The sequence below is a fragment of the Tympanuchus pallidicinctus genome, unplaced genomic scaffold (assembly GCF_026119805.1).
Source record: "Tympanuchus pallidicinctus isolate F22 unplaced genomic scaffold, pur_lepc_1.0 scaffold16, whole genome shotgun sequence".
In the NCBI taxonomy this organism is placed as follows: Eukaryota; Metazoa; Chordata; class Aves; order Galliformes; family Phasianidae; genus Tympanuchus; species Tympanuchus pallidicinctus.
The window spans coordinates 15364358-15380414 of record NW_026294679.1 but is presented as its reverse complement, the minus strand read 5'-3'; the positions used below and the strand labels follow the sequence as shown (position 1 = coordinate 15380414).

Below are 16057 nucleotides of genomic sequence, written 5' to 3'. Positions count from 1 at the left end.
TTATCTTAAGTATATCAGATTTGGAGGGAAATAACTGATTTAATGAGCACTTTATTGTTGCACTTTGCTTTGGACAGGTTTAAGTAACATACAAGTTATTACTGATCAGGAATTGAGGAAATAAAAGGAAACAACGAAAAACTGCTTAGACTTCCTATGTGGTAATTGTATCTTCCCTGATGTTTTTTTGCTGTGTTCTCCTGGTACGTATTTGCACACTTTCCTCCATTATTGAGACTCAACTTTTGTGGTAAAGCGGATGTTAGTTCTCAGTACTGATTACTTCTCTATTAATTCTCCTGCAAGTGCTGCAGTTTTCTCTTGGTTTTGATGAACGTGTGGGGGGAAAAAGAACACCTCTAATTTCTTACTGAAGTCTCTGTATCCCTTTGTTCTATTTGCAGTTAGTAATAATAATAATCTAGCCCATGTTTCTGCTGTGGTTTGGTTTTGAATTTCCTTTCCTCCCCCTCACCTGTACACCAGGACAGAAATACTTGCTTTATATCTATAGAGAACCTGAAACCTCTTGGAAGTTAATGGCCCTGTCAGACTGATGTAGGGAGAAACTGGAAGGATTTACAGTTGTGCTGGGTTAGATTGCAGTTTGGAGTCAGGCTCGAATCTGGATTAAGGCTGACATAAGCACTCCCAAAACAGTCTAAAGCATGGGAGTCAGGTCAGTGCAGAGAATCATAGGATACTGGTCTGTGCATCTCCAGGATAAGGAAAGCTGACTGAATAACAGCTCTGCAGAAACAAACCCATGTAAGGCTTCGGAGAATCACAAGCTGAAGCAGAGACTTTTGTGGTGTAACTGTGAAAGGCAGGTGGAATCAAGGGTATCACTCAAGATGCTTGAAGCTAGCCCTTGACTGGGATGTCGTATACAGTTTTAAGGACTGATCTTAAAGATCAACAGGACTGAGGGCAGAAGCACAGTGAGTATGCTACAGACCTAAAGAATATGACTTCAGGTGAATTATTTTAAGCTGTGGGTTTATTAACTTAAACAAGAAAAGAACTAAGAGGAAAAACATAGCAATAGAAGATGTTCAACCACTGCATGAAGCTGTCTCCTTATACATCTTTCCATTTCAGAAGCACAGTCCATAGCTTTAATCAGTTATTTTACTAGTGGGTTATTTTACCAGTGGGTGAATTATCCTGTTTTTTTTTTGTTGTTGTTGTTGTTAACTCTTTGGACAAAAAAGGATTCTTCCATGTATAGGCTATTTCACCCACATAGAAGATAGCATACAGGCAATCATGTTAGGGTTCTGACTTCAGACTGTGGATCTTTCAAAATTCAATTGAGTTCCAGTTAATGGGAAAAATGATGCTTATTCTTCTTACTGTACAAGAGTGCAGCAATAATTATTGCAAAAATAGACTTGCTTTGTGGGTGTTAAGTAGCCACAGCCTCTAGGCCTGTCATCCAAAGTTCCTTTTCAGAGAAGTAGGTGGTGTAAAGAATGATGATTCGTAGATCAGAATTTAAATACACTACATGAACATAGCTGTGTTTAACCTACTTGTCTGAGATGCCAGTCTTCAGATTTCTTGCTTTTGGCTCGAGAGAATAAAATCATGTGGTAATAAATGTTGTCTGCAGGGAGGCAAGTAATTGAGAATCTCACTCTGCTTTTGTTGAGAACAAGCCAAGCTCTGGATGGTATAAAAGACAAGAAGTGGTGGCTGAAGAGCCATGGGGAGACAGGTGTCTCAACTTTTCCTGGCAGAAAGGCAATTTAGGCCTACCCAGCATGGTGCCCAGCTCTCCAAGCTATAGGGTACTTCAGAGCAAAGTCACTAAGCGTGTTTCATTTTTCTTCCAACACAAGCTGGTGAATAAGCATGGTTACTGGGAGGTATCGTAAGATTATTTGAACATTAATGTATTATTATCAGATTTGACTTGCAGACAGTTGAAATCTGGATCCTGTTTCCAAGAGTACAGTGGGATTAAAATGAAACAAGAACTTTCTTGTTGAAATTTTGTTTTCTTCTTAAGTCTCTTCTAGAACCTACTGAAGTGCTTCTCCAAGATCAGAGTGAAGGCTTTGTCTGGGTTTACTGCCTGGTTGTGGGCCAATTCTTTTCTTCCATGCCAATAAGATTCCAATAAGTTCTACTCAGCCTGTCATTTAAGAAGACTGATTTTTGCAAAAATTACAGAAATGTTAAGAAAAATTTGTAGCACTGATCAGAGATTTGAAGACTTACAATTTCTTATGCTGTAGAATCTGTTTAAAATTTGCCTGTCAGTTACCAGGTCATGCTGCTGCTGCTGAATACCGTATTGGTGGCATTTCAGAATCACCCCAGACTACGATGCTGCCCCTAATTCATTGGCTGTAAAAAAAAATAAAATAATATATAGACCACCTTTTCCATTTCTCACTCCTGCAGGCTTTTTTTTTTTTTCCCACAAGCTGATCTGAGTCACACATCTGTTGATCTCCAGTGCTGTTTTTCACAGTGAAATTCAGGAGATCTTTGTGATTTGGATTGTTGGTAGTGATTCCACTGCTCTATAGGAATCATTTTGTTCTCTGCATCCTGTGTTTTCATTCCTTGCTTTGACTCACTTTTTATCCACTCAGGCTGTACTCTTGATAGGAGATAAATAAGTACCTGCTAATTTTTCTTTGTATTTTTTCTGATTTCAAATTCCACCCATTCAGAGTTTTCTTATCTGCCTTCCACCTTGAGGATGCTTCTCTTTCAGACATGTTAAGCTTGCCGTGCTTATTCTTCCCTTGTCATGGAAGGGAAAACTTAGGATTTTTCTTCATTTTCATTTTTCAGATGCATGTCAAGGATTTATTGTCACCTTTCAGGGAAAAAAGGTGACCTTGTTTCACTATTTCGAATCTTCATTCCATAATTAATGGACTGACCCAGGCACTGACAATGCCCCTTGTTTTGCTAGCTGTGCTGAAATACCTCTACCACTCCAGCTTTCTTATCAGCTGATCAAAATGTAAGCCTTGTGAAAGGCTGAGCTTCAGCTTTCCCTCTTTTGTTATTTAATCTGGTTCAAAATAAATCAACATCTGCCCTGACATAGTGAAGGAAATTGCAGAGAGAAAGGATTTCTATCACTGTTGAAGAGAATTTCACTGGAATACCAAAAAAGACCAATTCTTTCTTAGGACTTCTAGCTGGTTATTCTGAATCCATTTAAAGAGGCAGAAGATACATTCCTTATTGTTTTAGCAACAGGCAGACATACTTTAAGTCGAAAACCATGCAAGTGCTATAGGATAAAGGTTCATTCCCTTCTTCAAATTGGCTTTTACCCTTTTAGATGCATTAAAGGAAAAATATCTTCAGAATGCTTCTAGGAAAGTGAAGTTTTTTGTAACTCAAGAAACACATCTCAAGACTATTTCTTTGCTGGCTTTCACAGTGTTAGTGGAGATGACCAGTGTGCTGGGAAAGGAAGATTTTCATTTCATAATTTAAATGAGGAGAGTCAGCAAAGACTAAAAGAGAGAGAGAGAGCTAAATGATGCAAATCAGTTATTAGAAAGGTAATACAGAATATTTGTATCAAATGCTGTGTGAGAGCAGTTTTATTCAAGACACAGCAGGCACAGTGTGAGGATATCAGGCGGCTGTTAGCGTGAAGCCTGGTATGCAGCATGAGATCCCCATTCCTCTGTGGGAGGAAACACGTACACACCACCAAGAAATAGAAATAGTGTGGCCAGCAGGAGCAGGGAGGTGATCATCCCCCTGTACTCAGCACTGGTGATGCTGCACCTTGAGTACTGTGTTCAGTTTTGGGCCCCTCACTACAAGAAAGACATTGAGGCCCTGGGGCGTGTCCAGAGAAGGGCAACGAAACTGGCGAGGGGTCTGGAGCACAAGTCTTATGAGGAGCGGCTGAGGGAGCTGGAATTGTTCAGTCTGGAGAAGAGGAGGCTCAGGGGAGACCTCACTGCGCTCTACAACTTCCTGAAGGGAGGTTGTGGTGCAAAAGGGTCTGGCCTCTTCTCCCAGGCAAATAGTAGGACCCGAGGAAATGGCAAGAAGTTATACCAGAGGAGGTTTAGGTTGGATATTAGGAGAAACTTTTTCTCTCAAAGGGTGGTCAGGCACTGGAATGGCTGCCCAGGGAGGTGGTGGAGTCGCCGTCCCTGGCAGTGTTCAAGAGGCGCCTGGATGTGGAGCTACGAGAGATGGTTTAGTAGCTTGTGGCACTGATAGGAATGGGAGGGTGGTTGGACTGGATGATCTTGCAGGTCGTTTCCAACCTTGTGATTCTGTGATTCTATGATTGTAAGAAAGCTCAGGGGTGGGATTTCTTATTTTTCTTTGTGTGAAATGTGAGGAACATTCTGAAGATGTTAGTTTGGAGGGTTTCACAAAAAGAAAAAGTTGAAGCATGTCTCAAAAAAGAAATAAAAATGGTAATTATTTGACAAACAAGTAGTAAGTGGAAGACTGATCTCTTGAAAATAGATTAAATATCTTACGGTTTGAATAGACCACTTCAAATCCAAATATTGCAATGCAATTGTTTTAAAATGTTGGTTTCTAGAACAGAAGGTCTGATCTGTGATTTTTTCCAGTACCAATTCTAGAGAACCTAAATGGTCCATGTATTTTAAGCAGGCTGACCTGGTAGGTTTAACAAAATGTTTTGTTTTGTTAACAAATAGTCTATTTTTTTTTTTTTTTTAAGGGAAAAAATGCAACATGAGTAATGTTTTCTGTCATCCCTATGAAGTATCCTGCCTGAACTTTGAGAAAGTTCAGGTGTTCAATTTATTCAGAGCTTAATCCTTTTACCAAGCTGCTAATGGTCTGAGGCATGGAAAATTTGATTTTCCATGATGTGTGCTGGCATGAAGACTTACAAGGAAGAGTAAATGTCAAAAATTAATTGTGAAAGGTGTCATGTATCCAGTGATCTATATCCTGTCTCTCCCCCCCATCCTCCCAAAGAAAAAAAGCCACGCGACTGCACAGCACACCTTGACTGTAGGATAGTGTTTATTTTGATGCTTGCACAGAGGCTTTACCTGATCATCTTGAAGCAGTGGGAGAACACTGTTATATGTGATCTAAAGAGGAGGTTGGGCCTGCCCTACAAACTAATGATGTTTAATGAGCCAGAATACACAGGCTGTGCAAGCCTGTGCCAACTTTGACAACATACAGTTTGTGGCTCTTGTATTAAAAAGATTAAAATCAGCTTGGTGTTGTGTTTAAGTAGAGCTATGATATCTCTAAGAGTGATATGCCATGATGAGTTTTTCCTTTCTTACCACATACTATCCCTTGCTAAATTTGGGATCTTTTGCCACTGAAATCCTTTAATCTAAGTGAGAATATAACGTTAGTGAGGAAGAACATGTTTCATTGCATCCATGCTGCAGCTGAGCCTAAGAATGATGAAGCAGAGCACCATGCAGGTGTCTTACTCATGTGGAACAGACCCTGCCCACAAGTGCCATTGCACTGGAGAAGGAACATACTCTTGAAAATATTAGTAAATATTAGTAATTCTTTTTTCCTAACTGGAGCAGTAACTGAGCAGAAAGTCTCTATTGATCATTGCTATGAATGTGAAAGGCTTAATAGCAGGAGTGACTGTAGCAGAGGGCTGTCTGGGTTATGACAGCACAGCTGTTTTCTTTTTTTAAGCTCTTGAAGAGCTTTAGATACAGGTTGGCAGCACAGCAGGCAGATCTTACCAGTCTGGTGGGAACTCATGGCTTGGTAGCACTGGGTCCATACTGTGAAATATGCTTGCTTAAAGAGAGAATATTATGGTTATTAATTATCGTTATCAGTTGATTTATTAAAATTTATTGGGCTGACAGTGCTAATGTTCTGCTATAATCTTAAATCCTAAATGTAAGAGACAAAATGTCTAATCACTGGTTTGCTGCCTTGAAACTCGGCTCTGTTACATAATTTCTTCCCTCTATCAACAAATACCAAGAACATTTTCTGTGATGCTGCTTTTGGTGACCATATTACTTACCTGGTCATCCGTAAACACCTTATGCACTGTTATTTTATGCATACATTTATTTAAGTTACTTTGGAAAACTGATTGGACTGGATGATCTTATAGGTCATTTCCAACCTTGTGATTCTTGTGTTATAGTTCATTTTCTGTTTTTTCATATTTTTATTTCCTGAAATCTAGGTGGAACACTGGAAAGAGTTTTCAGATTGACCATCAAACAAAAGACAAACCAAGCTCTACATAGCTACTAAATATCATTACAACTTGTCACTTTTCAGTATGATTTCTGGTTAATTCAGCTTTATTAGCAGCAAAAATTGCAGCAAGTGTGCAAAACCAGATTGTATTATCCCATCTGCATCACTTTTTCCGCTCATGTAGTCAGAGTCTGGGGGGTTTCCCATGCTGAATCAGGTATCTTCACTTCATTCAGTAAGTCATAAAATAGAAGAGTTTGAGTTGGAAGGGAACCCTTGAAGGTCATCCAGCACAACTCCCCTGCAAAGACCAGGGACATCCACAGTTAGATGATGTTGCTCAGAGTTCCCTCCAGCCCGACCTTGGTTGTCTCCAGGGATGGGGTGCCCACCACCTCTCTGGGCAACCTGTGTGCCTCATCACTCATAGCGTAAGAAACTTCTTCCTTATGTCTGATCTAAGTCTCCCCTCTTGTAGTTTGAAGCCATTTTCCCTTGTCCTATCACAGCAGACCCTTCTAAATAGTCTCTCCCATCTTTCTTTTATTCCTTTCTTTCTTATCTATATATTTCTTAATGTTTTCAGAACTTTCACTATTAGGCAGTTATCCTATTGTATAGATAGCACAGAAAAATATGGACTGTGGGTATAGGCCAGGTGTTGTTCACTGGGTTTTCTAAAATGCCTTGAATGATTGGAGGCAAGGATGAATAAAGGACAAGAAGCCCAGACTTGAATTACTAGAAATCTGTTGAAGCCAAATATGCTAGGAGAAAATCTGTGCTCTTCGGTGTAAATTTAAAGCAGTGCTTAAAACAATAACTCTGAGGAGTAGGCAGTATGTGGTGGTATTGCCAGCCGCGTGTTCCTGTGTGCAGGGAAAGGGGGAGGATTCAGAAAAGTGACTTAGATTATAACAACGAGATAAATGAAGAGTTTGGTGGCGGTTGTCATGTAACTGTGGTGATGAAACCACAGGCACCACATGGGGCAATGGATGGATGGTGTTTCTCAGCCCCTTGGGAAAAAGCAGCTTATGGAGAGTGAAGGATTAATTTTTCAACATTGTTTTTACTGAGGAAAAAGTCAACTAATTGAAATTCATTCACTTCACGTGGTGTGTGGCATGTGTAGGTGCAGCATCTGAAATCCAACATGAGAGACATGATTTTGGCAACAACAAAGCAGCAGATGCTTGTGACAACTGAGTGGTGCAACAGATTTCTCTTTTGCTACCTAGGTCAGCTGTTTTTCACTGAAATTAAGGTTTAAATGCAATGTTAAGATATCATCTTAGTACCAGCAGGAGATATATAGATACAGATATAGATATATGTACACACACATGGTTGAGGTATGACCTTGGCTTCTTTTACATTGATATTTTCAACTCAGCAAAGCAAATGAGTGCATTTAGGAAGAAATAAAGGAAGGAGGAAGGAAAACTAATTTTGGAAAAGCATCATCTCCTCCAATACTTCGGAACCACTTTTTGCAGTATATAAAGGCTAACAGAACTGTCACAGGCTTCCATGAAGTGCCCACTATGAAAACATCCAAGTGGAAGAATTGAAAAGCTTATTTAAACATAAATCTGCACATCTGTACAACTGCACTGGTTTTTGCTGTGTGAAGTGGCCGCTTAGACTTGAGATTGTGAACCATGTTTATTTTTGTGACGGTTTCCTTTTGGTTTTCTTCTCTACTGCTTTGTTTATCATTTAGTGATGGAGCAGTGATTTGTGGGAAGAGCTGAAGCTGGAAACGTTTCTGCAGTAGCTGCATGTCTGTGTGCATTTGGGAGCAAGAAAGATGATGTGTGAAACAGGTATTTCTCTCTAGGTTAGAAGGATGGAAAGAGGGGTTGGGAGGAAATCTCAGGCTTTATGTGTTAGGATTTAGGTGACAGGGAGTTTACTTTGAGACTGGTTTTGTTTCTTAGTTCTTTTTTTTTGGTTGTTATTAAGGTTTGAATTGCAACAATGTCACAAGGCTTCATGTTTTCTCATGCAAAACAAGCAACACATGATTTTTCAGTACCTTCTAGTTCCTGAAACAGTTATGTACTGGGGCAATGCTGCAGATGTAACAGGCTTCTTAGAAAATGGCAATCGCAGAAAGTTTGTGTATAATGCAAACTAAAATGTAATGTAAATGACATGACAAGCAAACAAGTAAGCAGTAGGCAACACAAAAATGGAACCAGTGTCAAGTGTATGCATGTATTGTAGTTAACTTCTGAAAAATATTGCTTAGAAAACAAGATGAAACATTGTCTCGATGTGGTGTTCTAGTACATCTAGTACTAGATACTAGTACTGCCAGAAGGAAAAGAGAACGGGAATTATTTGCCTTAGCAGAGAAGGCAGCTGGTGTACATCATAAAGCCCTGCAAGATATATTGTGGTGGAGCTGGAAGATGTTTTGATTAGTATATTTAGACCTTGGTTAATAAGTGTTCAGATATGGTATCTGTCAGGTTGGACCATTTTGACACCAAGGATATTTGAAGGCTATTTTTTAGGTCATCTTGACATTAATGGTACAGTAAGTGGGAAGCTAGGCATGAAACTGAACTTCTTTCAGGCAGAGAAATACCTCACATATGGTCAGCACATAAAGGAGCATCTATTGATCTGAGTTATGAAATCTGTGCTTGAGGAATAGCCCTGTGTAAATATCCTAAAACAACACCTTCACTATTTGTTTGGTGTTTGGAAATAACCCAGAAGCAGATGAAGTGCTGCTGAAGTTCTACTTTGGAAAGTGCCTCTTCTAAGGGATTGTAATGGTGCAAATATGAAAGAATTTTGTCTCTTAAATCCTGCTGAAATGAACCTTTGGATTTTTCTTGTAATTCTAATACATCTCATCATACTTGAGCCTAATGGTATTAATTGAATCTTGCCTTGTGTAACTCAGCTGCTTGTTCAGTTGCAAGAAAAATATCAAACAGAAATCACAGTCAATCAATGAGAAAAGTTCTTAGCAACAGAAGTGTTGCTCATTTACTGCTCAGGGAGCTGTTTGGGCTAGTGAGGTGTGTGATAGCGAGGTTATCATTCAAGAACCTCCCCAGTTTAGGAAAATCCGAATACATACAATATCAATATTTATATATTATTATTAAATCATCAACGGATGCAGTGGAGGGCTCTGCAGTGTAATTTTCACGTGAAGCACCTTCAGTAATATACCACTTAAAATGAGTATAAACAATTTATACTATAGTATTTCTGAAGTTTGTTACAGGCTTGAGCATTACATTTTGTTTACTGCAACAGTTTGTACAGCTGTAAGATATCGTACTTTGTATCACCTGCACATCAATAAAGACCACTATAAGTTAGGTACTAACAAACTTTCTACAATTGTATGAAATTTTTCCAGAATCACTTAAGAGCAATTCTAAACTGTCCATTTAGTAAGCTTTGGAAGTAAAGGCCAAGCTGTTTTCTTCCTTAAGTCAATACCCATTAATTTCTAGGCACAATCTGACTTCTTAGTGAATCTTATTTAAAACATAACCAAAAGAAGTGATACAAAAAACCATTTCCATTCTTAGCACAAATATGACCAGCTACCAGGCATTGGTGCTGATTATTCTTAAGAGAACATTGCTCAAATAAGGCTTTCACCACCTAGTTTCTGCAACCCATTCTGTCATATATGTTTTCATCAGTTGAGTACAAAAGTCTTGCTAGGGCAGACCGCTCTCAAACAAGAGCAAACCTTTGGGTAGGTAGACTTTTCCTTTCCATTGGTTAGCAACTTTTATCATTAATAATGAGTCTGTGCACATACCTAAAAAATAAAAAAGAAATAGATGTTAAAGTCTCCCGTGAACAATAATTTCTTGCACCAGAGACAGGAGTGTGGCAGGCAGTAAGGGGCTGTTCATCAGGACTGTTTTATTGGTGTGCCAGGACATTCCATGGTGGCTCTGTTGTGCAACACTGTGGAGTGAAATGAGATGCCTTGCAGCTTTAGAATGTAGTCTTGTTCTTTTGGAGGAGATAAAAGATGATGCCACTCTTACAATATGACTTTCTGATTTGTGCAAGGAGGAAGAAATGTAGCAAGAAAAATCCTCAAATAAACTGATACCGATCCTTTAGCTTCTGAATCCACGTGCAGTTCATATATGATCACTGAGAAAATAACCAAAGAGAATCAAACCAACAAAAACAATGATCTATCTCTTTTAAGGAAATTACTGGGTTTGTTCAGGATTGCTCCCCAGGTGAGGCACTGAGTGTACTGAATGACAGCTGTTAAATTCTGGTTGAGTGGGTGATGTTAAAAGGTGAGTAATCGCTAGGAACAGCCTAGATCCACATCATTAAATGCTGATTCCAGATTTCAATACCTGGAACTGCTCAGGATACTTCATAACAGCAGATGGATTTTCAAGGGGTTGAGCAATCTTCCGACTCAACAGAAGATGATGTTTTAATTAAGCAATTTTTAAAGTATAAACACAGATTATTTTGTATAAATCCAGACACATGGCTTTGAAATAAACCTGGAACTAAAACCAAACAAAACTTTCAGACCTGTATGTACCTATATCATATGAAACCATGAGAGGGGAAAACAAACAAACAAAAAAAACCCCACTGTTTCTAGTAGCTACATCTAAGAGAGTAAGTTTTTAATGTAAATTTTGTTATTACACAATTCTCAGTATCACAAGTTAGTTTGACTGAAGAGCTGGGGCAACCAGATATGTGGGAAATATCTACCTGCTATAAAAGAGGATAAGAGGTGAAGGTGGCAGTGGGAAGAGGTCAATGTGTGATTGCTGTGTGCTTTTGGAATGGGGTTTATAAATGTGTCACTCCCCTGGGGTAAAAACAATGTTTCCCATCCCTCTGGTTTGGAATTTTTTGAGAGTATGGGCATGCTTCATGTGTAGGCAGTGAGCTGTCTCTGTGTGATGGCTGTGTGTGTGAAACATGCTATTACTTATCCCTCTGGAATGGGGTGACGGTGTCTCTCATGCCTGTCAAGCCCTGTAAAGGCATTAATAGTCTCCATGGGCAGCTCTGACCCATAGTCCAGTTGCAAATTGGCTGTCACACGACAACACTTGGAGCTGCTGCCTGGGATAGCCTGTGTTGGCGCACTCATGAGCCTCTTCTCCATGGGGAGCTCCTCTCTGTCTTCCTGCTGAGGACTCACTGCATGGGGCTCGGGTTGCACCCAGGCTGTGACAGTGGTGGGTGGCATGGTGGCAGTGGCTCCCTCCTTTTGGCAGGTGGTGTCCTGGTGGTAGGAGACCAGCTCATTACTGAGGTGGACTCTCTCTACTGCAGCCCTGGTGGTGCTGCAGCAGAGGGACTGGCAGCCCAGCAGGTTGCTGAAAGCCCGACGGAAGTCTGCATTGAAAGCATAGATGACTGGGTTCACTGAGGAGTTGGCCCAGCCAAACCATACAAAGACGTTGAGGGTGGTTTGGCTGACACACGGTGGCTGCCCTTTGCTGTCGCTCTCAGGCTGGCAGAAAGGTAGCATGCAGTTGAGCAGGAAGAAGGGCAGCCAGCAGCAAACAAAGACTCCCATTATGATGGAGAGGGTCTGCAGCACCTTGGTCTCCTTGCGCAGGGAGCTCCGCAGATTGGAGGCAGGCTCCTTGCTGTGGGCTGGGCACTGCCCTCCTGCTCGTTCCAGGGTGGAGATGCGGCGGATCTGGGCCTGGGCAATGCGATAGATCCTGGTGTAGGTGACGATCATGATGGCCACAGGGATGTAGAAGCTGATGAGGGAGGAGGTGATGGCGTAGGTGCCGTTCAAGCTGACATCGCAGAGGGAGCTGGAGTGCCTTCTGCCCTTGGTTTTGTGCCAGTGCAGCTGTACGGGGACGAAGGAGATGAGGATGGAGAGGGCCCAGGCCAGGGCGATCATGGCGCAGGCCAGACGCTGCGTCATCCGGCGCTCGTAGCGAAAGGGGCTGGCGATGGCCCAGTACCGGTCCAGGCTGATGATGCAGAGGTGGAGGATGGAGGCAGTGGAGCACATGATGTCAAAGGCCACCCAGGTGTCACAAAAGTGGCTGCCGAAGAGCCAGAAGCCACCGGCCACCTCAGTGACTGCCTTCCAAGGCATCACCAGGATGGCCACGCAGAGGTCAGAGACGGCCAACGACAGCACAAACCAGTTGGTGACTTTTGTGCGCAGGTGGCGGAAGCGCAGGACAGCCAGGCACACCAGAGCATTGCCCGCCAGCGTGCCCAGCACCAGGGCGCCCAGCAGGCAGCCCGTCAGTGCCTGCAGCGCTCTCGGGCCGCCCGCCGTGCTCGCCATGAGGGCCGCGCCTCGGGCTACTCACCGCACCCTGCCGTGCCCGGTGCTGCTCTCTGCCGGCGACTGCGGGGCGGAGGCACCGGCTCGCTGCTTAGCATCGTCCCAGAGTGCGGCTGCCGAGGAGGTCGGACGGATGGGCCCCCGACGGTTGCTCTGTGCTGCTGGGCAGAGCCGCGGCCGCCTACCAGCAGAGGGGCAGTGCTCGTCAGAGCCTTCACAGCGCACGGCGTGTTCCTGCGTGAGTGCCGAGTAGACTGCAATGAGATGCCTGGTTTCCTAAAGAGCAGGGTAATGCTTGGCATCTGCCTACACTGAGCGCTACTAAATCTGGGAGGATGCTGTGGAAGCTGCCTTCTCACTACAGTGTAGCAACTCTGTTTTGCTGTTTACTCTTGAGTCGAGAAACCCAGAGCGTGGAAGCCTCAGACCTCTCCAGCATGGGTTTTTTATTTTGGCAGAAGGCTGTCCGTGCATTTCCACAGAAATTAGCACCCAAAAACTGCCTGTGGAGATTTCAGCCTAAAGTGTCTTGTGATGCATTTCAGTATTTGCATTTGCTTTTACAATGGCATACGTGTTGTTATATAAATGTGTCTTGCATGCATTTACAGCCTGCTTTAGAGAAGGTGTCCTAATGCAGGGAGGGAATAATCTTTTCTTTTTGAAGAATGCGTATGATAATCCCATCACAAGAAAAGGATATGTATGTTGGAACATGAATAGCAAAGATCAACTCATGTCATTACTTAGCTTGTCAAACAGGCACCTCTTTCTAGAGGAGATTTTTGTTTTATTTTCTTATTTGCTTCCAACTAAAACTGCTTCATCCACCAGTGTCAGTGTAAATAATTGCCAAGCCAGGAACTGTCTGATTTCCTTTGTATGGTGAAGATATTCCTGGTAGTTAAAATAGAGACTGGAACATTTAACATGAATTTTGAATAGTAAGGCTGGCAGCTTACCCTGTAAAAATTAGCATGTTTGGGATAAGTAGGCTGCATTGTGTCAGCTCATAACAGATTGTTAACATTTGGTCGTGGCTTTTAAGATTCAAATTGCTTTGTGCCTTGGAGACCATATTCTTCATAGTGCAGCACTGTGTGCTGTTCTTGCTGCTTCTTTCAGTTCTCTGGGAACTGAAATACATTCCTCATTTGTCTGTAAGACAAACTCTTTATTTAACAATTTAGAATTTTCTCTGATAAAATACATGCTTTATTAAAATAATAGTTGCTGTCAAAATATCATAGGCTGTAAGATGCAAGCAGGCGGCACACTTTGGCTTATTTGGAGCCATCTGTATTTCCACATAAATGGATTTTGTCAGCATCTGCTAGCTGTAGGAAGTCTCTGGCTTTTATTCCAGCGCTAAAAACTAAATCTTTATTTGTAAGAACTATATACATTTGCTAATTTTATTAGATATATTTGCTCTTCTTTAACAATCTATGAAACGATCCTGAAGAATGGAATCTGTTAAGAATAATACACAAGACAGTAGATGAAATTAAGGCACAAATGTACCAAAAATGAAAGCAATGTTTTTGTATGTTCAGCAGTGCTGCTACATGGCTCTATAGCAGAAGGTAGGCAGCATTATGGAAAAACCTGTTTTCAGTGTCTCTGTATATCTCCAGTTTAGCATTCATTAAAAAGGAAAGTGAATGTGCTCATACTGTTTTGTGTGCATATGTTTTTATGCAAGTGCCCTACCTTGAGTTTTTGAGACTGCTGGCTGAAGACAAATCTAGCTGAGAAGCAGAGTTCTAAAAAATTAAGTTCCTAGAGATGTAATTGAAGTAGGAATTGAGGTAGAAGTGAGAGCCCCCACTGGTAGTCTCACTGATAAAAGTCTGTGTTGTGGATACAACTCTTATTAGGCACAACTGAGACCAGAAGAAGTGAGATGTTATTAATGCCCTGATTCTAGAGAAAATATTGACAATCACATTCATCTTCCTAGATACCAGGATGCAAGATGCAAATGCTTAAGAAACCATAAGTGAGTCAGAGGCAATGACAGGAATAGAAACACTGCCCCACTCGTCTTTCTATATTGGTCACGGCAGAATGAAGAGTAAGCTTATCGCAGAGGGAGGAAAGAGAGATGGGGAAAAACACAACACACTGTGAAAGCCAGTGTGTTGATAACGTTGCAGACTGTTTTTAGGACATGTGGATGTTCCATGCATTAAACTTATCCAGAATAAAATAGGAAGGGTCTGAGAACGATACTGTAGAAGATGCCGCTAGGCTGGGTGAAATAGTCTCTTGTGACTCCAGAATATTTGCAAGCTCATTCTTACTTGAAAAAGGAAACTTGCTCGGAGAATATGTGTAAAACATATTGCAATGTATATAAATGCATGTAATCTCTTCACACTGTACATTTTTTAAATGCCATCATTGTACTGGAAAACTGTCTGCTCAGTGGAACTTTTGTCAGAAACCCAAACCAGTTTCCTTCTCCCTCTCCTTCCCTTCTGCTTCTCTCACTTCTCTCTCATAAAGCTATCTCATCCAAGACTCAGTGTTCATATATTTATAGCACATATTATAGTTAAGCAGAGATCTGATTCAGAACTTAAAATTAAGCCTTTGATAGTGTACTGTTACCACTATTATTATTCAGAGCTCAAGCCTCTGTAGGTCCCTACTGCACTGGCTGATAAGGTAACTACAGGTCAAACTCCATGACCCTCCAGGCCAAGGATGTGCCTCCTGGGTGAGCATGCAGCCCTTGCATGCTGTGCCACTGTGCTCCTGCCTACTGGCATTGCTCCACAGTGAGGCCCAGCTGGAGGGCACGTTTTGCTGCAAGGTCCGAAAGGCAATGACTGCACGCTGCAGGCCACACTCATCCAACGCCAGTTGTTACTGCTTTGTCAAATGGATTTAATGTCATCAGAGTTGATCAGCTAGTTCTTTTACTTCTGATACTTTGTCACAGTGAGTATAACCAAGTGTATGAAGTAATATTGTTTAGTGGAATGTGATTACACTGTGTAAAGACCCATTGAGGATGTTGGTAAAATGAATCTCTGAAGAAGTGGTCCACCTTACAGTCTGAATGGCAGCATTTGAATTGCACTAAACTGGGTTTTGTGATTACCTTTGCCACTACTGCTTTTGAGTGACTTCAAATGCCTTGGAAAAAAATATCATGTAGAATTGAAGGCAAAAACAAAACATCTGAAACAGGGATGATTATCTCTCTCTCTACCTATTTATTTTGCACTGTATAGCTAAAGAATGTATCCAGCTTTGTGCAAGTGTATGCTTAAATACATGTGTACGTGTATTCTCATCTTGACTCTAGGTAATTTATTCCTGTTTCAGTGCGATGTGAATTTCATTAACCTGATCATATACTGAGACTGGTAATCTATTTGTACAGTGAAGCCAACATTTACTGTTGAAATTAAATAGCATTTTTATTACAGAGATATGGCTTACCTGCGTAATAGAATTGAAATTCACTGAATAATTCATTGTTTCAGAAGCTGTCTAGACAAGTTGAAGAAAGAATAATTAAGTCAGCAGCAAGGTATCAAAAGCATG

At 41.4% G+C, this 16057-nt stretch overlaps 1 protein-coding gene across 1 annotated transcript; it reads right to left on the bottom strand.

Moving 5' to 3' along the window:
• Nucleotides 1-6217: 6217 nt before the first annotated feature.
• On the bottom strand, nt 6218-12740 carry LOC128078001 (D(1)-like dopamine receptor). Its single transcript, XM_052677785.1, has one exon. The coding sequence runs from the start codon at nt 12494-12496 to the stop codon at nt 11159-11161; it is 1338 nt and encodes a 445-aa protein (XP_052533745.1). The 5' UTR covers nt 12497-12740; the 3' UTR covers nt 6218-11158.
• Nucleotides 12741-16057: the final 3317 nt, after the last annotated feature.